Raw genomic sequence first — 26,035 nt, 5'->3', positions numbered from 1 at the left:
AATGTGTTGAACCAGTGCTTCTCAAGCTAGGCAATTGTATTGTATGTAGACTTCAACTTCCAGAATTCCTTAGCCAGGGAAAAGATTGATTAGGGAATTCTAGGAGTTGAAATCCACACATCTTAAAGTTGCCAAGGTTGAGAAACACTGGTTGGACTTCACTGTTCCTAATCAACATTGCCAATAGCTTTATTTACAGTTTTTATGTATCTGCAGGAATGTTGATCCTTGTACATTTAGAACTTGCCAGGTTGGGAAAGATTTGTTTTCTCTGCCTTACAATTTTAAAGTTCTAGTCCAGGAAAAAGAACTGCCAAGGAATTAGCCAGACTCGACAGCTGCAATTTTGTACAAGAATTCAAAGAATACCTTGTCAATTTTGGCTACATTGACAAAACCCATACTCTCTTCAGTTATAAAAGTAAACATGCCATACATCATTATTAGAGTTAACGTATTCTGGGCCAGTTTGTTATTCAGTTCTCAACTTCCCGTCTGAATTTAGAAACTATGGAGAAAAATATAGTTGCCAGGGTTGTATGGAAATATTGCTGAAGAGACTACAAGTCTACAAGTAAACAAGTTAAAACAAATGTCTAATAGCTTGCCAAATAATGCTATTTTTAAAAGTCTGGGCAAATTTACTGCTTTCCTCTGGAGCAAAGTTTAATTAAGAAATGTTAATTTACAACTGTGTGAGGGAAAGGAGGGAGAGTGTCCACTTTCTGGAAATAAGGCCTAGTTATTACATTATAGTGTGATAATCAATCAAAGCACATTGTGGCTCATGCTTATACATTTTTCATTTTGATTTATATCCACCTTTATTTAATCCAGGGAGGCACTCACAGCGCCCAGCAATTAAACATAAAATGTGTTTAAAAGTATTAATAAATTCTATACAAATCTGATTTATAAGATGTATGACAAAAGACTCTGGCTAATGTTGTCTGGGCTTAGAAGCTAAGCAAGGTTTGGTTTGGATATTACTTGAATGGGAGACCACCAGGAGATTCCCTGGACTGTTGAGTTGAAAAACCAGAAGGCAATTGTAAATCACTTCCATATTTTTCCCAAGAAATTTACTTGACATTTTCCTGAACTGACAGAAAAGCAAGCTTGACTTGACCAAGTCTTTTACCTTCATACAAGCCAGCTGATCTGTTGATGCACAAAGCAAGACTGTTAATATTCCTGTGCTAATAGTAACAGCAACAAGTGAACTGTAGCTTAATACTCAGAAGAGAAACAGATGAAGGTGGTAAGAATGTGTAAAAATGCATAAATATGAGTAGGAAGGCCTTATGGCAGGGGTGTCAAACTCAAGGCCCGCAAGACAGATCCAGTCCACGGGTTGCTTAAATCCGGCCCGCTGGGCCACCCTGGAAGGGACTGGCCTGCGGTGCCTCTGGTGGCTAAAACAGGCTGCATGCAGACTCTCCATGCCTCGTTTTTACCCTCCATGCCCTCCTGCAGCGCTGTACAGGCCACACGGGCTGTTTTCAGCTGGCAGGGTGCTGTAGAAGGCCATGGAGGGCAAAAATGAACTGAAGGGGGCATTTGCGGACCCCTCGCACCCCATTTTGGCTGGCAGATTGCTGCAGGAATCATCTGTCCTGCCACCCTGCCGCTGCCAGCCTGCAGAGGAGAACTACAATGCTGATCGAAGAAATCCAGTTTGACACCCCTGCCTTATAGGTACATGAAATATTTTTCTGGTAATCTGCAGTAAAATCCTTGTTTCCCCTATATCTTATAATGTTATAACTCCTTGCAGGTAAGCAGCATTGGGGGAATCTTAATCTTTGTGATCAGAAGACAACAAAGTTGGTAGGTCAGCATCGTGCATGTAGTGATTGAAATTATTCTGTTAGCACTCTAATTGTGATATCCCTGTTTTATCTCTTTGTATTTTCTGACTTCCTGTTTTAGGCCACAACAGTGTAACTGCAGCTCCACTTATTTGTTTTTATGCACGTTGCACCATAATCTGCAAGAATTCCTGTTCAAATGGATGACAATTATTTTAGTGTTTTGGTAGGTTTTTTTTTTTTACAATCTTAGCTAAAATAGGTTTTGAAGACTATAACAAGAGGCTTGGAAGCTGCATGTCGATCTGGGACTGCTGTTTGTCCTTGAAGAATTGCATTAGGCTCAAACAGAGTATGGCAGAAAATATTACATATACTGAACAAATCCAATTTTCCCAATTTTTTTTCCAAACTTCCTATATTTTCAAATTTGACAACTTTAAGATGCCTGGACTTCAATTCTCAGAATTCCCACATAGCCAGTCCCATATTAAACACTGAATGTAAATGCGTACATGCTTGTGGCTTATTGTTCTCAAGCCAAGAAAGGCAAAGGTAAAATAAACCAACCTATGTAGCGCTCCCAAAACGAAGTTTATGTAACTGTCAAGCACATATTACACAATGGAGATTTTAGACTTTGGAGTCCTAATCTTAATACATGGGGTCTTGCCATCAATCTTTCATTGGCAGAAATAATGGTGATTGATGGAGCGGAAAGACAAAATAAGGTTTTTGGATTGGAGCCAATCACCTACTACCATTTCCTTCCCTGCAAATTTTGACTTTTATAAAACTCTATGTAAATTACCAGAGATCAGGGGCTTTAATCATTCAGAACTGGGTAGATCAGATCAAGTAAATCTTTGGGTATAAATGAGGGTATAATTTATTGTTGAGACTGTTAGAAGGCTATCTCCCTCTTACACCTAACCACAGCACATATATGTCTTGGCAGCTGCTCTTTTTTTCTAATTTGTCCCCATCTTTATTTCATTCCCCAGCCCATGAGTGAGACACTTTTAAGTAATGCTCAGCTGTAGCACTGTTAACACAGCATTTTTATTCTTAAACTGTGTGACGGAAGGCTCAGGGTGTGGAACGTCTTAGATGGGCAGTATCAATCATTATATGATAGAGAAATCAGGTGACTAAAATGACTCAGAACAGGATACGTACAGGTGAGATCTGCCACTGAGAGCAAATATCACCCTGTATAGTTTTTTGATAGCACTCTTGCTTGGCACTGGGGAAAGATCCTAAAAGCAGAGTGATTACTACAAGGGCATCAGAGGTGGTATTCAGCAGGTTCTGACCAGTCCTGGAGAACCGGTCGCAGAAATTTTGAGTAATTCAGAGAACCGGCAAATACCACCTCTGACTGGTCCTGCCCCCATCTATTCTTTGCCTCCCAAGTCCCAGCTGATTTGTTGCCCTGCACAGGAGAACAGAGCTGGAAAGCAGGTTAGTGGGGTGGGGAGGGAATGGGGATTTTGCAGTAACCTTCCCCCGGAGTGGGGTGGGAATGGAGATTTTACAGTATCCTTCTCCTGCCACGCCCACAAAGCCATGCCCACAGAACCGGTAGTAAAAAAAAATTAATCCACTGAAGGGCATTGCTGTAGTCGATTATTGATTTCAGTTTAGCTCACTGTTTTTCAAACTTGGCAACTTTAAAATGTATAGGTTTCAAGTCCCAGAATTCCTCATGCTGGTTGGGGCATTTTGAGAGTTGAAGTCCATAGTGTGTCTAAAAGTTGCCATGTTTTAAAAGCATTGGTTTACCACATAGTTTTTATACTGTAGGGACTTAAAAACACCTGGTATAAATGCTACCTTATCTCCTACCTCAGAGGTTTTGAATACAAAGCTTTCAGAAAGGTGTTGATATATTAATTCTAATAGAATTATCTTTTATCCAGAATTTTGGTCTGTTTCCACCCTGTGTTAATCCTTACCTGGCTATGGTGTTTCTCTACAGCGTTTAGCCTCCTTCTGTGGTCTGTTTAACTTATTTTAATATTCTTTTGTGGTTTGTTTAACCTATTTTCATATTAAATTTGTTTGATTCTACTTGAGCCAGTTGCCAACAGACCAGAAAGTAATAACAAGAGCATTTAGGCTTATCTACATAGCACTTTGTAGTACTTTTTTTGTTGGATTACAATTTAGAAATATTATTTGCATATTGCTCCCAATAATCTAGGTTCTCATTTTATCAACCTCAGAAGGATGGAAGGCTAAGTCAACTTTCAGCCCTGTCAAGATCAAACTCCAGGCTGTGGGCAGAGTTTAATAATAGCAATAGCACTTAAGACTTATTTACTGCTTTATTGTGCTTTATAACCTTAGTTATAACCTTTATAACTAAGTGGTTTACAGAGTATATTGCCCCCAACAATTTGGGTGGTCATTTTACCCTCCTCAGAAGGCAGAGTCAACTTTGCAGAAGTAGCCTGGAGTACTGCACTCTAACCACTGTGCCACTGTGCCTCAGAGTTTGCCTGCAACACTGCATATCAGGGCTATCAAACTCATGGCCTGTGAGAAAATCTATTCTTCATCATGATTTGTTGCATATAGCCAGTTTGCTTTGTCCATACTGTTTTGCAAAGACAAAACCAATCCAATGATGGATTAGTACAAAGGTGTTCAAACTTGGCAAGTTTAAGACTTGTGGAATACAACTCCCAGAATTCCCCAGCTAACATGATTGGAGAAGGAATTCTGGGAGTTGAAGTCCACAAGCCTTAAAGTATCAAGTTTGAAGACCCTAGCTTAGAAGTATAAGAAGCCAATCATTTTCCTTCTGTGGCCACAAGTTCATATTACTCTAGTGCAGGGGTGTCAAACTCACGTCATCACAGTGGCATCACGTGATGTATTGGGACTTTTTTTCAATTCAGTAAACTGGACATGGGCATGGGCAGTGCATGACACATCTGGTCTGTGGACCGGAAATTTGACAGCTCTGCTCTAGCGCGATGCTTTTCTGCACCTGGTGCATTGATGCTATTGTTGAATATTCAGAGCTTTGGGGCTTGTTTCTCATGTATGGGGATGGATGGATGGATGGATAGATGGATGGATGGATGGAGAAAGAAAGAAAGAAAGAAAGAAAGAAAGAAAGAAAGAAAGAAAGAAAGAAAGAAAGAAAGAAAGAAAGAAAGAAAGACATTTGACCCAAAGTGATGACCTTAAGACGGCACAAAATTATCATTAGTAACAACTACAATCTGCAGGCCTGCCTTCTGTAAATGATGCTGTTGGGTTATGTTGTAAATGAAATGTTGGAATACAACTCCCATAATTTCTATATTGGCCATGTCAGTTAGAAATTATGAAAACTTTTCTCCAACACATGTGGATGACACTAGGTCAGAAAAGGCATCTTAGGTTCCATAGTATTTTAATGACAATATTTTCCCTTCATTTTTAACTAGTGAAAGTCATAGATGCTTCATCTATCTGTTATGTGCACACAGTATCCACACAGCTAACTATTGTGTACTGTTACATGTAGTATGTTTGGTATATCCATCTGTCTGTTTTACCAGGGTTTAACTGAGCCCACAGGGAAGATAATTGTAAACATTTTCTGGTAGTGTTTAAAAATAAGCCTCTCACACAAACAGGTTTCTTCACTTGGTAAAGAGATATTATCAGTAGCTGTGAAACGGCTGGCATGTTTAGTGCAATGAGGATATATATCTCTGTTCTTGAGTACTTTTTCTAACTAATTGGTTTTTTTTTTTGTATGAAAGCAAGAAAGCTGGGGTCTATGAAATCAGTCTGTAGGTCAGACTTAACTGTCCTCTAGATTTCCTCTAATGAATGCAACAGATGAAGATGTTGTAATATACTGACAACAGAATGCTATTATTGCAGAAAATTATCTACCCCTAATTGTATGTTCTCTTCTACCTTGGTCAACTACATTCTTGTCATATTTTCCCCACCCTTATGTATTTTTTTTAAATGGAAACTCTACCATATAAATTTCAATTATAATATTACAATAAACAATATTTTATTGGTTGAATCTCTCTCCCCTCCACAATACTTCTGCACCACATTGTATAAATATTACTAAAACAGCAACATCTGAGAAATCCACAAACAGCTGCTTGCATAGGTCATTTTTGTTGTTGTTACTCTTAGTAATCAGGGATTTGTTCAGTTTTCTTATTGACACTCTTGTCTTCTCCTTGATTCTCTGGATTATATTTTTTACGTTATAAATGCCTTCAAAATGAAGATTTAAGGAAAAATTTATACAAATGTTTCTCTAAAATACCATGTACATGGACATTGCAATCATGATAATAATAATAATGCAATTCTGAAAATTAGTTCCTGTTTTTCTCACACATGCATACATCCCTACACATTGACAGACTCATATCACTCATATCACTCTTCTGTTTTTAAAGTGGGACAACTGTGGTACTAAAAATAGTGGCTTGTCAGCACCTTGGTAATTTTAGGTTCAATGAGAAGCTATCCCCATGGTAACCATACAGTTGTTGAATCATTTATTATTTGCAGGAGAAAACCATAATAGTACTGACAATTTTCAACTCGAGAGCATCTTAAGAGTACATCATTTTCCTGTATGCACTGTTTCAGATCATTAATATTTATCAAAAGGCCCCAGCTCTTAAGCTGCTTTCAATCTGATGTGTAGAACCAACATGGCATTTTAATGCAGAGGATGGGAAGGATTTGAAAGTATACTTGTAGCACACACACTGCAAGAATTACTATTTTTGTTCTAAAAAGACACTATATTGCAAAAACTCTGCTGTAGAGCTGAACAATTTCAATTAGTCTTTCCCACAAAGCCAGATTGCTTTTTATTCCACTGATGGCTTTCTATATAATGCAACTAAATCCCTCCAAATATAAATTAAAACTGGGGTGAGCAGTTTTCTTGCCCACATTTTTTTGTATTCATTTGTTATATAAGAGAAATTGTCTTCTGTTACAGATAATCAGAGTTGGAAGGGACCTTGTAGGTCATCTAGTCCAACCCCCTCCCAAGCAGGAGACCCTATATCTTTTCTGACAAATGGCAGTCCAATCTCTTCTTGAAAGTCTCAAGTGATGGCGCTCCCACAACTTCCGAGGGCAAGAGTAATTTTCCTCTTGGTGACAACCAGTATTTCCAGACAAGGGTATTTATTTAGTCAAGTCCAGAAACTCCAAGAGAGGATTCCTCAGCCTGCTGCTTTAAATGTGGCAAATTATTTCCCACCAGCACATATATATCCCAACAGCATTAGGTTGGGGAAACAATGTTCCTCTTTTTGCGGTGAGCATGGAAATACAGCTTAATAAAAACAGCCTTTAGGCTGGGTAACTGTTGAGGGCTGGTTGATAAAGCTAGCCTACAAACAGAGCCAAAGAAATTGGAACAAAGCAGCAGGAGAATTAGATCTAGGCTGAATGCTAAGCACGCCATCTTCTGGGCTGTCTGAATGCTCTGAATAAAATCTGGTTATGGGATCACCATTGAGTGTTTCCTGCAACAAAGGCATCTACCTGGAACTAAGAAAAAAAACCAAAACAATACTGATGTCCAGAGATTTTCACCTAGTCTTTCCTTCCTTCTGTTAGCTCACATCAAGGAAGGCACTCCCTTCCCAAATAAGAGTGCCTCTGGTATTGTTTTTCCAAATAACACATTTTATAAACAGCTTAGGTTTATATGGTTTCCCACAATTTTGAGATTTTCTGTGTTTGTCCTTTTTCTCAGAGATGCTAAGTCATATGTAATGCAATTTCCATACGTAGAGCATACATTCTTATGATTCTAAGCAAGAGAAACTGATGATTTGAATCCTGTTGGGGGAAAGGAGCCCAGGCAGAAACAATTCATTTTTATTGAGAATCTGGTCTAGAAGTTGTGAAGGAAAGGCGGAGATCAGATGAGGGACAGGTTAGGAATTTGATTTTGAGCTCCCTCTTCTGGAATAGGCCCAAATTAATGTCCATTATCCCAGCAGTGGACAATAATCCATGTCCTCCTCTTTGGCAAAGAGAGTCTTTGCTCATAGGGAAAATGGGATGTTGTGACCTATTTCTTATGAAAAAAAAGTCCCCTCTCTAGATTAAGCAGGAGCATAAAATTTTAAATGTTCCTAAAGCTGATGAAATAAAAGATATAATGAAACACTGGACTGGTGAAAATGGAAAGGGGGCCGATCTGGGCTCTATTCCTGATGACCACAGATACGTCAGCATCAATGCATGAGGGATTGGTTGTTGTACCCTATTGGTGCATCCTTGGGATCCCCTCTGGTGGTTTCCTATCCAAGTACTAACTACCATGGTCTTAACCAAAGAGCTGAAGAAGCTTCTTGAATGAGAAGTGAAATGGCTCCAAAGAAAAAACAAGAAGTCCCACTGAAAAAAGCACTTTTGGAATAGTCTTAACCATGTTTCACTTTCTGAGATCAGAATGGTTAGTAGGTGGATAGAATTAATGACAGGTTGTGAGAGGGAAAAGACATACAGTTCTCAGTTTTTCTTAAAACAGCTTCCGCTTAGGTTTTGGGGAGGAACAAAACCAAACTTGAAAGTCTAACTGTTATTTATCCACCCTACCTGCCCATATACAGAATTCAAGAATTCAGTAAACTGATTTAAAACAATTTAATATTTGTGGAAGACAAAACTGTAATGTGAGGCAAAGAGCATAACATTCATTCATCATTTTTGAACAGAATCCAGCAAGAACAATTCCAATCCATTTTTACAACAGTGACATAGACCCTGTATGCTTTTGAAAACTCTGTTTTTTTGATAATTCATCACGGATACCAGCAGAAAAACTGATGTAAAACATTAAAATGAGAATTTCTATATCCCAGCCCCTTACGGTGTAGTGATCTCTACATTTTACCACACACATTTTAATTCCTTCCTCCACAGGAAAGACAATGGTGAGGAGAAATTTTCTAACTGTCCATGTTTAATTTAATATTCATATTTATAAGTTATATATTGGCTTCTGGAAAAAGTGGAATTGGTGAAGGGTTTGTACACCATTAATAACTTCTCTTCTGTTGGATTATCTGACTAGAGGAATTTAAATATACAGTAGTCATGTGCAATATACAAATTTTTAGAGCATTACATTATATATATTTATATATTTATAAGCTATATTTTACAAAATGATACACCATTCTCTCCCCTCCCCATCCCATACTGCATTTTACACTGACAAGTAAACCTGCCTAGAACCTGAAAAATATTTTTAAACAAATAAATATGCATGAATCAAGGTGTTTACACACCCAAGTACACATACATCCGCATATATATATATACACACACACATACACATGTACAAATGCAACATACACACAGAAACACCCCCCATGGCATAAATCTGAAGGTCTTCAGACCTTTTTGTTTTATTTTAAAAATGTGCATGAAACTAGAAAAGTTGGTTTGCCATGATGTGTTGTATCAACAAATGTTAGGAGTGCCTTAACCTTGGTAGGATACTTTTAGTGATCACAGACAAATGTAATTTTTGGATATAGATACCTATAAAATATTCTTCCCTTGTGGATTTGGCAGCTGTGATTTCAGGTAATGGTTTTAGGTGGTCCCCAAGGCTTTCAGTGGCAAGTATAGAATGAGAGACGGAGAAAAGGCTATTTTTGAGGTGACATGTATGCAAATTTGGTTATTTAAAAAAAAACCCACACAATTCCCTGACATCAACAGATATCCAAGATAGTGGAGATTCTGACTTGGAAGATTGCAGCCATGTAGAATTTGGAGCCTGCTCAGTGGAATTTCCATTTTGTTCAGTGAAGTTGTATTCTACAGGATATGAACTGGAGCCTATAGCAAATGCAAAAGGACTGGATCATGTCATTCATACGATTACATACAGGTACTTGACCTATAACCATTCATCTAGAAACTGCTCAAAATGACAACAGCAATGAAAAAAGTGACCTAGGACTGGTTCTCAAACCCCTGTTGGCAGAATCCCTAGAGCAACATTATCAAAATTGGAGTACTTGGCAACCAGCCTTTATTTATGATGGTTGCAGTGTCCCAGAGTCATGGGATGGCCATTTGCGACTTCCCCAGCTGGCTCTTAACAAGCATAGTCAATAGGGGAAGCCAGGTTCACTTAATGTCTGCATGCTTCACTTAACAACTGTGTTATAAAATTGGGCGTGACTCACTTAGCAATAGCCTTGCTTAGAAACAGAAATTCTAACCTCAGTTGTGGTTGTTAAGTTGAGGACCATCTATACTTTGACTTACTTCTAACCTACCAGCTCATGACTGACCCGACCCGGACTCTTTCTCCTTGTGCAAGTACAGGTGGTCCTCAACTTATGATCACAACTGAGCCCAACATTTCTGTTGCTAAGTGAGACATTTGTTAAAATGAATTTTGTCCCATTTTATGACCTTTCTTGCCACAATTGTTAAGTGAATCATTGAAGTTGTCAAGTTAGTTACATAGTTGTTAAGTGAATCTAGCTTCCCCATTGACTTTGCTCATCAGAAGATCACAAAAGGGAATCACATGATCACAACTCTACATCTGTATGCCTCCCCCTGTCTTGGTCTGGAGAGACAGTTATCACCGAGTTAAATGTAGATATACCAAAACATGGATACAAACTGTGGATTAAGGAATTTCTCCTTGACTACAATTAACAATACACTGTGCTAGACTTAAATAGTCATACTTTGGATGTCCTCTGAACAAAGTTAGTTTTACCTGCTCAGGCTCCTGATGGTTGGAGGAAGATTGTGGTTTTTCATTTTGAACCCCAAGAAGTGGCACTTAAATTAAATAAATGCAGCCCAGGTGAGGATCTCATTGGAAAATGTCATCACTGGTGGATATTATCAGAACTAAGTCTTTTTGCCTACCTCTCCCATTTTTTCTTGCCTATTGGTAATTTCCAGGATCAGAGGGAACATACATGTGGGGGCCGGGGGCCCTACTTGTGGGCTTCCCAAAGGCACCTGCCTGACTAGAACAGAAAGTCAGATGCTGAATTTTGACATATGTGGGACTTGAAGCCCTCTAAAGACTAAATTACAGCCAATGGTAAAGATATTATAACATTATCTTCTGTCATATAAAATCAACACTTGAGGATCCTAAAGAAATTTATTTGAAAGTGCAGACAGGAATGCTATCTGCCCTTAGCCAGGGTAATTAAACATGGAACCTCTGTGTTAAGGAACAGAACAAACCTCTAGAAAGTTTTTTTGATCTGGAAGGCCTGCACTGAAACTTTGATGTGATGGCAGTCCCCAAGGATTATTTTGGGACCTCATAATCTGAAAGTGGATGCAATTTTTACCCATTTGCTGTTTCTCACCATCCAAAAAGAACAGCATGGAGCAGCCAATTCTTGGCCAGTAAACCGAAATGACACTGGGAAGTGGGGTGGGAAGAAAAGAAGGGCAGATTTTGGGAGTCTGGAGAATGGGTAGGGATTAGATGGGAGAAGGGCGAGAATCTACCTCCAGAAAAGCTGTTAGGAAAAAAACCCCTCTCCCTTCAATCTTTCTGACTAATTTATGCTCACTTGCTAACAAGATGGATGAAATTCTCCTTTTAAATAGAAGCAATTCTGATTTCTACAATTCAGCAGTTTTCTGCTTTACTGAAACCTGGCTTAATGCAGAAATTCATGATGACAACAGCATATACGTCCCAGGATTTCAGATATTTAGATCAGACAGAATTGAAGAGATATCAGGTAAAACAAATGGTGGAGAATTATGTTTATATATCAACAACAGCTGGTCCCAGGATATAACTATAATATATAAATTTTGTGATTAAAACTTAAGATTCTTTACATATTAACTGCAAGCCATTTTATTCTCCTAATAGTTGTGTATGTTCCTCCACAAGCTTGTGTAAACAAGGCAGTACGAACTCTAGCTGATCAGCTTATGGAGGCTGAAACCAAACACCCAGATTCCCTTCCCATCATTTTAGGAGATTTCAATCAAGCAAATTTAAGGAAAGAGCTCCCAAAATATTTCCAGCATGTCAATTGTCCCACCAGAGGCAAAAATATTTTAGACCACTGCTACACAACAGTAAGATGCTGATAGGTCTTTATCACAAGCAGATGTTGGACACTCTTATCACTGCATGATTCACCTTGTACCTGCCTACAGACAAAGACTCAAAACCATGAAACCAACAATTAAATCAATGAGGACTTGGATTGATGAGGCAAAGCTGAAGCCATCACTCTGCTAAACAAATATTTCCCTCAACACTGTCCAACTATTTACAAAATCTGCATTACTATTACTATTAATTTTCTCATCACTCCTTATCGCCCATCCCCTCCCACTTGTGACTGTATGACTGTAACTTTGTCAGTTGTATCCTTACAATTTATATTGACTGCTTCCTAGTACGATATGGTTGCTTATTGTACCCTATGATTATTATTAAGTATTGTACCTGATGATTCTTGACTTTTGATGAATGTATCCTTTCTTTTATGTATACTGAGAGCATTTGCATCAAGACAAATTCCTTGTGTGTCCAATCATACTTGGCCAATAAAGAATTCTGTTCTATTCTATTCTATTCTATTCTAGGAAGTTTCAGAAAAAAAATGGAAGAGAAAAAAAGTACAGAGACTTACTTTTTTCAGAAAATTTAACTGCTTGGACCTTTAAAGAGGTATCCGTTCTTTGGGCAGTGACCTGGCCGACCCATCTGGGTGTAGAGATCCATTCTCTGCTGCATGCTGTAAAGTCAAAATTGAACCATGATTACAAAAGGAACAATCCAATGTCTGTTTCTTGTACAACAATCTGAGTAAAAAAAATATGAGGGTAGTTGCAATTGAAGGAATTGTTTGTTGAATGCAGACAATTGCCTGATAAACATATTTCAGATTCCAGAGAAGCTACCCACGAGTCACAAATTGGTAATTGCTATGCTATCGCTCTTTATATCATGTGCATTTGAATAAAAGACAAGATCAAAATATTAGTAGTTATGATTAGATTAATTAGTAATTAATATATTACATAAGGAGATTATAAATGATGAAGTAAAATGTATATATGTATAACAAGGATAAGTTGGATATATTGTGTTGTATTCTCATAATTAAAATTAAAAATAAATTTTTTAAAAAGTTCCATGGGAATTCAATGCTCAAGAAAGATTGGTTAGATGACCACATTTTCACATAAACCTGGGCCATTAAGGTCAGGTTTTATAAGATACTTGGGGATCTTATAAAAACCTTGACATTTTTTCCTCTCTATTCACCCCTTCTTTTCACTGCAGCCTTGTCTGTTCATTGTCTTCAGGTCAAGCACAAACTCTATCACCAATGATTCTGGGTTAGGACTTCTTGGACGACCTTGTTATAGCATCATCCTTTTCTTCATTGCTATGCAAGTCCTCAAATTTTCCTGGTTTTTGTGAATTTTCTTTTTCTACAACCTGCTCTGATCTCTGGAATGCATTCCCTCTGTTCCTATCATGCTCTTTCAAAATCTTGGATGATTCTTCAGCACAGCCAAGTTAATGAAACTAGCATGAGATGGATACTCTATAGTGACAAACAGCTAGTTCTGATGCAAGTTTCCAACTAAAAGAGAATTGAGACCATCAGCCTACATTAGATCTTTTCTCCAAAAAACCCACTTACTGGACATGGACAGTAAGCCCTAATATGTTGTGCGTAGCAAGGCATTGTGGTTTATAATCTTGTAATTATGGCTTGCATCTGACCTAGGCAACAAACTAAGTCACTGTAATATATCATTTCTGCATTGAATTTATACCATGTTGAACCATGGCTTGTTTCAAATACGGTTACTGAATAATCCTATGATTGGATTGGTACATAGATTAGTCAAAACAAATAACTGTTCAACTCAACAGTAATTTGCAAATCCAGCTGATCTTCTTTCCTTTGATTTCATGCAGGGGTGGGATTCTACCAGTTTGCACCTATTCGCTAGAACTGGTTAACATTCTAAGCAGTTCGGAGAACCGGTTGTTAGAAGAAATTACTGGCCTAATCCTGTAAGGAAGGCAGGAAGGAAACATTCTGGTGTTGCTTACAGAAACTGCCTCTCCGTTAACCCTTATTATATTCTTGGCAGGATTAGACTTCCTGTCTCAGGAACGTCTCTGGAGTTTTCTTTCCCTCTTTTTCTGGTACTTTGCTTGTGTGGAGTAACCATTCAAAATTACAATGGCACTGAAAAAACTGCCTGTTGCAGCATCCCCACAGTCATGAGAGTACAGGTGAGATGCGTGCCTCGATGTGAGTGATACTGAGTTGGCCACACCCAGCCAATAACATGACCACCAAGCCATGTTGACCCAGTCACATGACCACCAAGCCACGCCTACTACCTAAGCCACACCCACAGAACCGGTTGTTAAAAATTTTGAATCCCACCCCTGATTACATGCTAATTTATTGGTGTAAAACAGGGGTGTCAAACTGGATTTCTTTGAGGACTGGATCAGCATTGTAGTTCTCCTTTGTGGGTTGGCCAGGGAGGGTGAGGAATGGGGGAGATGGGTTGGACACCTCCTGCACCATCCTTCCAGCCAAAACAGGGTGCAGTGAGGCCGCGTGTGGCCCCTGCGTGGCTCATTTTCAGCCTGGATGGCCTCCTGCAGCACTCTGTTGGCCAAAACTGCTGCGCCCCATTTTGGCTGGCAGAGGCACCACAGGCTGGTCCTTTGCTATTTCTAGGCTGACCCCACAGGCCAGATTTAAGCATCTTATGGGCCAGATCAGGCCTGCGGACCTTGAGTGTGACACCCGTTCTAAGCCATAGAATAACTCCACCAGGAAAGCCTTCTGCGATCTATTTCACACACACAGGCCAGTGGTGGGATTCATTTTTTTTTACTATCAGTTCTGTGGGTGTGGCTTGGTGGGTGTGGCAGGGGAAGGATACTGTAAAATCTCCAGTCAGAGGTGGTATTTGCCGGTTCTCCAAACTACTCAAAATTCCCACTACTGGTTCTCCAGAACTGGTCGGAACCTGCTGAATAAAAACTCTAACACAGGCCACGATCCCTTTTCCCTCCTCTGCACTCCATGAAAATCTGCACCTGCTAGTTTGCCCTTTTGGAATGGTACCCCCAAAAGCCCCCAAAGAGCTGTAGATAAAAGGGGGAAATTGGCAAAAATCAGCCCTCTTGCAAAGGGTCCCCTGCATGGTAACATTTTGAGAAGGCTACTTTACCAAGCAGGAAAACATAAAAGAATCCACCAGTTATCTGAACCAAACTGTCTTCTGATACTTTTACCCACTGACAACTGGCAAATTATTGCAAGGCATCTTTATTAGCGATAAGCACCGTCTTCTTGTCCTATTCATCACTGCGATTCATAGAAGGACGACTGGTTTTGCTTTATTACCTAGGGTAATAAGTGGTATAGTTCATGAAGATCTGAGTGCCGGCTGGATAGTATGCTGTGGATGGCTGGAGGGTTCGTGGATTGAGGAATAGGGATGGCTGATAGAGGGCTGCTTCCGTTGGAATTATTGCAGTGGGTGTTTGAAAAGAATATGAAGGTGGAGAAATACCTAAGAACGGGATAAGACACAGGGACCATCAGTCAAAATATTCCCTCCAAACAGAAGATAGCACACTAGCTAAAACTTAGGCGGCATTCTTGAACATCACCTGCAATTCATGAGATCAATTTATGTGGATTTTTCTTCAATTCTAGCAGAAATATATATCTGTTTTGTTTTGTACTTGCATTTTTAAGGAAAGCTTGATTAGGTAACACATGATGAATGTTTTTTGCCCTTTTGAAAGAAATTACTAAATCAAACCAAACTCTTTAGACAAAGAGTTAATTAGAGAGTTAATGATTAAAAGTTGAACTTTACACTAAACATTTGTAAGTGGCATACTTCACTTTCTCTGTTAAATTCTCTATGCACTTTCATTCATTAAGATAGCTGATTTGTGTGTGATCTTAAATTATATTATAACACACTTGAATAAAATGCAGGTTTTGGTTTAGAATATCAGTGCGCTTTTAGAAGTGCCTGAATTCTGTAAGTTTTGTTCAAAATCTTTAATTTAATCTACATTTTTATGTCAGCCAAATGTTTTAGGAAGTTCAGAAGTAGAACTTGCGAGCAACATCACTTCCTAGTTGGCATCCAGGAGAAAATCATCTCCAAATTTAGAAGGTGCATATAACTATGAAGGACTATAGCTATATTTATTTTCTGTAAATCTGTCCTATTTTTTTAATGCCATTGAAAGGTCAAAGTATATGTTACATTAATGCAAATCTCTTTATTTTTCAGGGGAGAGACAAACTAGACTTTGAGATAGTCTTTTTCTCCTACTACAATGCTTCCGAAAAAATAACCATATAAGACCCATCGTTGCCAATCACAGATCTTTTATTACAGTTAACTGTTGTGGAGAGCAATTCTTTATAAGGAGCAGAATAACTACCATATGAAGGACAAACTATCCCTTTTTCTGATCTGGTTTCAGGTTCACCTTTTTAAAAAACAGTTGTATTCTATTGTTCAGTTCTGTGGGATCTCAATTTCCACCATTACAAGGAGCTAAATTATACTATTTATAATCAAAAGTGTACTTAAGTAGCTAAGCTGCAAATAGTTTATTCTAAAAAAAATCATCGATACCTGCCCAGTGCAAATTAGGCACCCAGGAATGGGGTGGGGGGAAAGTGTGTATGTTAGCAGAAAAGCAAGAGTAGGGAAGACAATTCCTTTGTGAATGTCAGTAGTCCACAACCCAAAGGAGAACAACAATCAAAGTCTGCAACTGATTTCAAGGGGGAAAGTTTGCACTCTAGACCCCATACACTGAAACTTTCCAAGAGAAGGACATAAGAGTCAAGAGAAGGAGCTCCGGCACCTACCAGCGTACAGCATAGAATAGCACCAAGACCCAAGCAAGACTTACATGGTAACTTACATGGTGGTGGGGATAAGCCATTTCGATTTAAAGTGCCCCCCATTAATACAAAGTTCATCTCCTCAGCAGAACATTGAAAGACTTCCACATATCTGTCCTTCATGGTTTTTTTATGGCACTTCTGAGCTGCTAAGAAGGCTCGATCTGAAGACTTCATTTGGATAAAGGCATCTCCCGAGGGTCGACCCTAAAGACAAAAAAAAAATGAAGAACTGGAACACCACAGCAAAAAACACTCGCTCAGCATATAAGCATAACCTTAAAAAATAATCAGCCTATGTTGGAAGACTGATATTTTTATGGGCCTACTCTACATTGCTGCATATGGAGTACTGAGTTCCTAAAAGGTATCAGTAATGCTGACATTACACCATACCAGCTTTCATGAAAGGAAGGAAGGAAGGAAGGAAGGAAGGAAGGAAGGAAGGAAGGAAGGAAGGAAGGAAGGAAGGAAGGATATAAACAAGGGTGGGCTCCAAAAATTTTAGCAATAATTCTCTGCCCGGTTACTGGGTGGCTGTGGCTAAGGTGGCTGTGGCCTAATCAGCCTCGTGCACCACAATGGGAGGGGGAGTTTTTGTCCTGCTCAGGCTTCTCGAGACTCTGGGAGCATGAAAATGGCTTCCCTGGGCTCTGGAGGCTCTCTGGAAGCCAGAAACGGGCTGTTTATGGTCTTCCTGAACTTCTGGGAGACCCATTTTTCACCGTCCCTGAGCCTCTGCAGGTGCCCTGCACTTACCTGCATCTAAAACGGGCTGTGTGGGGACAGGGGTGGGATTCAAATTTTTTAACAACCGGTTCTGTGGGTTGGCTTAGGTGGTGGGCATGGCTTGGTGGTCATGTGACTGGGTAGACATGGCTTGGTGGTCATGTTATTGGCTGGGTGTGGCCAACTCAGTATCACTCACATCGAGGCACGCATCTCCTCACCTGTACTCTCATGACTGTGGGGATGCTGCAACAGTCGTAAGCGTGAAAAATGGTCATAAGTCACTTTTTTCAGTGCCATTGTAACTTTGAATGGTTACTCCACACAAGCAAAGTACCAGCAAAGGAGGGGAATAAAACTCCAGAGACGTTCCTGAGACAGGAAGTCTAGTCCTGCCAAGAATGTAATAAGGGTCAACGGAGAGGCAGTTTCTGTAAGCAACACCAGAATGTTTCCTTCCTGCCTTCCTTACAGGATTAGGCCAGTAATTTCTTCTAACAACCAGTTCTCCGAACTGCTAAGAATGTTAACAACCGGTTCTAGCGAATAGGTGCGAACTGGAAGAATCCCACCCCTGTGTGGGGACTCCTGGGAGGGGCAGGGCAGGGCCAGCCAAGAGTGGGATTTGAGGGTTCTCCAAATTGCACAGAATCTTAGCTAGGGGCTCTCACGAACCCCCAACAGCCCACCTCTGGATAGAAAGCAGACATCAGCACGTGGGCCTGAAAAATTGTGATGCTGATAAGATAGATGATGCTGCAGAATATATTGCCCATGTATCACCACCAAGCAACATTCTACAAATGGCATGTTGAAGGGTTTGGGTTTTTTTTTAGGGAGGGCGTATCTGGAATACTGAGACATCCACTTGTTATGAAGTACTGTAGAACTTCAATAGACAGTTCATGCCAGACAATGTAAAAGGACAGTCACATAGCAATAAGTTGCTTCATACAATCTTGTTTGGGAAAGGTGCAAGTAAAAATGAAACAGGAAAGCCAGAAACGTCTTTTAATAACTAAGATAAATACAGCAGCAATCTCCTCTCTAACGGTTTTCATTATTGCAGTTTCCCAATTGCTAGCAAGTATAAATGTAACCTGGTAGTTCGGTTGCACTGTCTGAGGTCATAATTTGCTAGAGCCATAGATTTCGTGTAGCGGAGAACTCATTTATTTCTGCTTGAAAGTGACAGTACTTAAGCTGTTTCCAGAGAAACAGGAATAAGCATGACTATTTGTTCTGGGTAAGGGTGGGTGGGTTCAAATTATAGGATTAAAAAGCTTCCCACTAGGTTCTTTTAAATTTTATCAATGTGCCATTTTTTTAAATGAAGAGATGGAAACAGATGAGAAAATAAAAGAGAAGTGGGTTAAATTTAAAAGAAATGAAATTCAAATGGGATATTAGGAGGGATTTCTTGATGGTACGAGTTGTTCACAGTGGCAATGCCTAGCCAGAATTTCAGTGAATTTCCCCATACTTTCAAAGGGCAGCTGGCTGGCCAACTACTGGGGAGAGTTTAATGGATTTCTTCACTGAGGATTTGGTTGAGACTAAATTACCTTGTAATTCATTCATTTATAACTGCATGAAATAATCTGTTATTATTATTACTGTCTGTATATTACATGGATACATATGCTCAGACATTATGCCATTCTTGTTCAAGGTTGGCAATATTTTATAGAGAAAAAAGAAAGAAAGAAAAAGAAAGAAAGAAAGAAAGAAAGAAAGAAAGAGATGAAAGAAAATAAAATCTACCTAAATATAAGTTTTACACACCCTGCATAATTTTCCATACTTTTTAAAGTACACTAACCATCTTTGCTTCCACTATATCCATATACTACTGGAAACGTTGTCTTTTATCTTTTTGAACTTTTCATATCTCTGCGAGATTGTCATAAATTTCAAACCATGGTCTTTTCCTTCCTTTCAGTGCATTCTTTCAGATTTTGTTTTCATACACTTGTTTTGCAATTCAATTCTCATTCATTCTTCTGCTGACCAAATCACCTCAACATATTTCTTTCTTGCATACTGATCATTCTGTCAACATTCACTTGGCATCTGGTCATATTTGACTGACCATCCATCCATCCATCCATCCAACCTTTGGTTTACCAAACACACTTAAGCACTAATTTCTGCTATATTAAACTTACTTTTATGTTTCTTAAACTATCATATTTTTATTGGAAACCAGTCTTTTCTTTTAGGCCGAAAAAAATAAAGCAGGGGAGAGATTCAAATTTCTTAACAACTGGTTCTGTGAGTGTGGCCTAATTTGTGGGTGTGGCTTGATGGTCATGTGACTGGCTGGGTGTGGCTTGTATGTAAATATAAATATTGATTTTTTTATTTAAAAAAGAGCAACTTTTTTACCCAAAATCAGGCAAAGTAGGCAGGCAGATTGAGTTGCTTGCAGAATCACATATTCACTTAGAGATCTATGTTTCTGCAATCTGCTACCTGAATCTGTCACATAAAATTTGCTTTCAAGCAAACTAATAAAATTTGCTAACAAGCAAACTCAAAAATTAACTCACAACACACCATGTATGTTAAGTATTGATTTTTTTTTATAAAAAAGAGCAACTTTTACCCAAAATCAGGCAAGCAAGCAGGCAGACTGAGTTGCTCACAGAATCAGATTTACTTAGAGATCTATGATTCTGCAATCTGCTATCTGAGTCTGCACTGAAAACTAGAAGCTTCAGTCCTAAGGAAGGTTCAGCTCTGCTTTTAGATTAGCTAGAAAGCAAGAAATCCAACAATTTCCTGCTTTCTAGCTAATCTAAACCTCCCGGGACAGAAGAACAGGTGATAGTCAGGGGGAAAAAAAGGAAAAATAGCAACTTACCAAATGCAGGCAAGTTTGATGGTGTGCATGCCAGGTAAGGAGTGAGTGGGCAGGGAGGGGAGGAGAGGGACTAGCCAGTGGCGTGATTTGCCAGTTCTCTGAACTGGGCAGAATCATAACAACCAGTTCTATAGAACCCGACCAACCAGATAGAATCCCACCCCTGGAACAAAGTCTTTAGCTATAAAGCCTTCACTCCACACAAAAGTCACTCTTGCTTCCTTACTTGACTTCTGAGCCTTTGAGAAATGTCTGACGTTACCATTGGGCAAACTGAAGACTCAAAGTCCCATTCATTGTTTCAGGAGCAGCCACTTCATTGCGAGTACATTCTTGTTAATATTTTTCACTAACCTGGTGATTCAATACCATGTGAACCCCATGAGTTCTGATATCTCCAGAAAACTCTCCCATGAATCCCAAAATGTCCTCTATAGTGGCAGCATACGGAAGACCACGCAGACGAACACAGTCTCTGACAGTGGTGGGAGGCACAAACTGCTGAGGTAGCACAGGAAGAATAGGAGGAATTGGGAGAGGAATGAGAGGAGCAGAGGAATACCTGTTCAGGACCTGCACGCAAAAATAATCAACATGTTCAGAAACAGGAAACATACCAAATGATCATGTAAGCTCTAAGGTCAGTTTAATGCATTTGAAAATAAAGACTCCACCAAGAGAGAGAGAAAGAAAATCTTAGTCACCCCATGTACGGTAGATTGTGGCTTTTCTTATTTAGAAACCTAGCCCTTAGCACTATGGACTTCTCCAAAAAAATTAAATGTAGTCCTTCATGACTAAAAGACCACACATATCTAATCTGCACTGACAGGCAGCAAATCTCTAAAATTTGGGTGACATTTCTCATGTTTTTTTTAAAAAAAGTGCTAGAGATTAGATATGGGGATACCTCAACTACAGCTGCTTCTCAATTAACTGGCTAAACTTGTTTTTTTTTAAAGGTAAATTTTACATTGTCTAATAACGTTTCATCCACATCCTCCTGGCCCTAACATTGACATGGTCTGCTAATCATTTGTCAAGGACATTATTGCCACAACAAAGTTTCTACCTCAGTGCCTGCCAATCAGAAAACACAATAAAACTTTCTGTGTGAACATTCTGCTGTATCAGGACTGAATCACAGCAGTACTATTCCTCCCATCTGGCCAGTGGGCCTGCTTTGCACCATTGCAGGCTTATAATTAGTTTAAAAAAATATTTTCCCTAGTTCAGATTATCTTCATCCAAAATGCCCTGTCAAATGCCTTTTAGAAGTAGAGTAGCCACCAAATGATATCAAATGATATCTGGTATCAGAGATAATTTACAGTCTATATACAGACTATATACAGACAGTACTTAAAACCAAGGACTATGACTCAGCAACTCAGCCAGCCAATCATACAACCCAAAATCAGACCAGGACTCAGCAAGGTATTTAACGGGCAGTGCCTCCCCAGACAAGCACAATCCAAAGTGCGCTGAAGATGTCTCCTCAAATGGGGATGAAACGTTTGCAACCAAATCGCCAAGCTCAGAGCTCAAACCAATAACATCACTACCAGCCCAAGCTACTAATATTCAAAGAGATTTCAAATACTATATAGTCTGCATTTATCCTCCATGAATTTGTTTAGTCTTCCATTAAAGACATTCAAATTGGTGATTGTTTTATCTTGCGGTTGTGAATTCCATAGTTATCTTGAATTAGCATCTCACACTATAATATTAGTGAATACTGGTTCTCACCTGCTGTACCTCAGCAGCTGTACTCCTGAAAAGTTCTATGTACCTTTTCCCCAACAAGTCCTTATGCTTTTTTAGTGCGTTTTGTGCATATTCCTCACAAGCAAACAACACAAATGCATCCCCCGTTGGCCTATTGTCAGGATAAGTCACAAAAAGGATTCCTTCTTTTCCACCTGTCACAGGACAGTGTTGACCAAAAAACGCTAACACTTCTTCTGATGTTACATTGAATGGGAGACCTCGCATCCGAACAATCACTTGGTTTTCTTTAGATAAGAACTGGGCTACTTCATTGGATGTACCTTGAAGAACAAGAAAATGCATTTAGAAGGCTAGGTACCCATCCATAACCCAGAATTATGAAGAAAGAAAATAGATCTAATGCAGTGTTTCTCACCTTGGCAGTTTTAAAATGTGTGAACCTCAATTCCCATAACTTCCCAGCTAGCATGTTTGAAAAACACTGGACTTGTGATAGAGCAACTTATGCATAGGGTGGCAAACTTCTTAGGTAATAAACACAATGTGGATATTTTTTAGTAGTATGGGAATGACACACACACACACACACACAATGTATGCATAGTGGTATCATCTAGATTCCCAAGATCTCTTCTCATTGGCTATTTTTAAATATATCCTTAACAGTTTTCATTTTATAGAGGGGAAAAATCTGCATATGTGTATTTCCACCTTTACTATTACACAAGAAGTTATGCCTAAGACATTCTTCCTCAATCTGATGTTCTCCAGATGCACAGGCCCTAAGATTCAGGAATTCCAAGGTATACTAGGAAGGTTGTATTGGTTTCTTTGCTTGCAGAAAACAGAATTATTCATGTGAACCACACTACTGTACAGAAACTCTATTCCAATGGCTCCTGGACTAGAAACTAAAAACTAAACTACTATAGTGATTACAGCTTCCACACCCTAGCAGAGCAGGTTCTGTATCCTCTAACCATGCGGTAAACCCTACTGTTACCACCCAGTTCACATTGTAATTCTTGTCCAGATACAATATGGTTTGTTTGACTTATCATATTTTGTAAACCAGTGGTTTGTAGTACTGTATGTCATACGATCACAACACTTGACCTGTTCAATAAATCATGGGCAAGATTTAAATGTATTTCAATCAGGTTGGTTTTCTTAAACATTGAGAAGGCTTCAGAAAAGTGCCTTCCTATTACCATCATAGTTTGGGAGCACCATGTGTATGGTTCAGTTAAACACAGCAATTGGGAATATCTGTGGATAATTGGACCATCATTTCTTGCTTTGTACCTCTAATCTTGTTTCACATACTGTGTGTGTGTGTGTGTGTGTGTGTGTCTTCAAGTCAGTGTTGACTTTTGGCAACGGCCAGGACAAGAGATTTCAGAAATGGTTTGCCATTGCTTCTTCCTTCCTTGGACTGAGAGAGAGCAACTGGCACAAAATCACCTAGCTGCCTTTGTGCCTAAGACAGGACTAGAACTCACAGTCTCCTGGTTTCTAGCCTGGTGCTTTTAACTATGGCACCAAACTGGTTTTCAACCTGAATTATGCTAGATAATAAATTAAGATCTTCCCATTTTTTAAAGTTGTACTTCAGTTGAATTAATACAAATTAACATTTTATTAGTGTTTTGGCCAACACGAAGTATTTACCTTCTTCAATCTACAAATAAATTGTAGTTATCCAATTCTTACACTAAAATCAGCTGAAGACCTTAATGGCCAACAGAGTTATGTAGCTAGAGATCTAAAGATCCTGGCTAATATAATCAATATCTTTAACTTAACAGAAAGGAAGGTTTTTCTATTTAGGACTAGCTTTCCCCAACCGAGATATTCTGAACATGGCTGCTGCTGAAAATTGCCTCGGGTTAAAGACCACCTATGGGGATAGAATGCAATCATAGAAATCTGATTTAAAATGTTAATTTAGGTTACAAGGAAAACAAGTTTACCTCCAGCAATTTTGAGGAAGTCCTCACCTGTTGCTTTGTATACCTGGAGATAAGCAAAGAAAAAATTAATTAAATTCAGACAAAGCTTCCATTATTTCATCTAAATATACCATCCAGAACTTGACCAACGCACCTCTATATACCGGTTCCCCATGTGATGCTTGTGTCTTTGCAATGCTAATTCTCTGTGTTCTTCACTTACAAACCTGACAAGAGCTTCTCCATTTCTTCTGCCCTGGGCATTGAGACAAAGTGCAGCCCCTCCTCTGGAGAGAGAGGAAGAAAAATTTACAAAAAAAGAAAAGAAAGTTAAGTAGATGTTCCTTTTCATAAAACCCATATTTACATGGAAAGAAAAAAAAAGTGAGTCTTGTTATTTTGGGATGTTTTCAGGTCTTCCTTTAAAAAAATAACAATTCAGTTCATTCTACAATGTGAATTTTAGCCCAAAGTTCACTTCTGAAGTTCATTTGGTGTTATTTGTATTAAAAAGATTTTTAAAATAACTATGAGCAACACTTTATTTGGTTAAAGGAGCTGTGGAAAATCACATGACCATGAACTTCTAGTATTTAGTGGCATCACCTGGATGTACAATTCCGGTGTCATCAGTGTGGTAATCTTAAAGGGGCTTTTTCAAAAGGCAACTGGACTGATTTTTGGAGAAGGAGAAGGAGGAGAAGGAGAAGGAGAAGGAGGAGGAGGAGATTTTGCTTCTCATCCAAGAAGCTTCATCAGTTGTGACTGGATGGAACTGAAAGGATGGTGAGGTGGGGAATAGAATGATTGTACGTGGATTTCTTTGCAGTCATAGACATCAGTGTGCTAGTTATGCCATTACTCTGGACTGTTCTATGACTTAAATGATAAACAGATAACTTTATTTTTTTCTTGAACAGTGAATACTATTTGAATGGATTCAGGATTCTCAAACAGAGTGTTAAAAAAAAAAAGAAATCACTTATCACTCTCCAATCTTTAATTAAAAAAGATGAAGCTGAGGCACCACCGCCTCCTGTTATGGAAATCCCTATGTTAACTCTAAAAGTTATATTAATTCCTGAGATCCCAACTTTGGAGTCTATTCTTGAATTGTTTGCAACTTTAAAAGCCATTTTTATCACTTAAACAATTAAAGAGTTACAAGGTTTCAGCATTTAAAAAAATTCTGTGGAAGTTGTGAAAACATCTGCTGAAGCATAACACTACACTGATACTTTGATAAAAATGTATATAAAAAGAAAAGGATTTAAGAAGCAGCTCTTCAGGAAACGTTTATGTTTAAGTGGTGTGGGTTGTATTATTCTTCATTTTTGTTTGGCCTTCTGTATTTTTTGACTCCTACCTTTTTATATTTTTAAAATCTTATTAGCTGCCTTCATAACACCTGGAACATAAAATCATAGCAGGAAAAGGCAACAACTTTGGATAAACTTTGGATGAATAGCAAAATTACTTCTTAAAATTAAGAAGGAGCTGTGGTGGCACACTGATGAGAATGCAGTATTGCAAGCTAACTCTGCCAACAGCCAGGAGTTCGATCCTGACCAGCTTAAGGTTGACTCAGCCTTCCTTCCTTCCTTCCTTCCTTCCTTCCTTCCTTCCTTCCTTCCTTCCTAAGTCAGCAAAATGAGGAGTCACATTATTGAGGGCAATATGCTGATTCTGTAAACTGGTTTGAGAGGGCTGAGTTTGAGTGCTATTGCTATTCTGTTATAAGATCTGGAGCAGAATGGACCCTTTTTTTAGAGCAGGATATGCTTATTCATATACACTGCTTATAAATTTTGCGCCTTCAAATCAGTGTTGACTCCTGGTGGCTTTAATGCCATTTATAAAGAGAAATTTGCTTCAAGCCATTTCATCAAATGGAAAAAAAACTATTTCAAACATGCTTTTGCCACATAATGTTCATTTATCTGCATGAGTTTTAATCTTGCCAACAGATGA

At 38.8% G+C, this 26,035-nt stretch overlaps 1 protein-coding gene across 2 annotated transcripts in view; it reads right to left on the bottom strand.

The window, feature by feature from the left end:
- Window positions 1–8,454: 8,454 nt before the first annotated feature.
- Window positions 8,455–26,035, bottom strand: part of ESRP1 (epithelial splicing regulatory protein 1) — a 52,040-nt gene continuing 34,459 nt past the window's right edge. The window contains exons 8-15 of one of the 2 annotated variants that reach the window (XM_026705960.2): window positions 24,219–24,351; window positions 24,086–24,128; window positions 22,131–22,432; window positions 20,733–20,951; window positions 16,792–16,990; window positions 15,248–15,416; window positions 12,485–12,589; window positions 8,455–9,674 (exon numbers count right to left, since the gene is read on the bottom strand). In XM_026705960.2, coding sequence (XP_026561745.2) covers window positions 12,499–12,589; window positions 15,248–15,416; window positions 16,792–16,990; window positions 20,733–20,951; window positions 22,131–22,432; window positions 24,086–24,128; window positions 24,219–24,351 — 1,156 coding nt within the window. In that variant the 3' untranslated portion in view covers window positions 8,455–9,674; window positions 12,485–12,498. The remainder of the gene's footprint in view (window positions 9,675–12,484; window positions 12,590–15,247; window positions 15,417–16,791; window positions 16,991–20,732; window positions 20,952–22,130; window positions 22,433–24,085; window positions 24,129–24,218; window positions 24,352–26,035) is intronic. The other variant, XM_026705961.2, reaches the window with a different exon arrangement.

The sequence above is a fragment of the Pseudonaja textilis genome, chromosome 3, assembly GCF_049901715.1.
Source record: "Pseudonaja textilis isolate UNSWEBS1 chromosome 3, rPseTex1.2, whole genome shotgun sequence".
NCBI lineage: Eukaryota > Metazoa > Chordata > Lepidosauria > Squamata > Elapidae > Pseudonaja > Pseudonaja textilis.
Note: the sequence above shows the minus strand (reverse complement) of the source record. Positions and strands in the feature narration are given on the sequence as shown.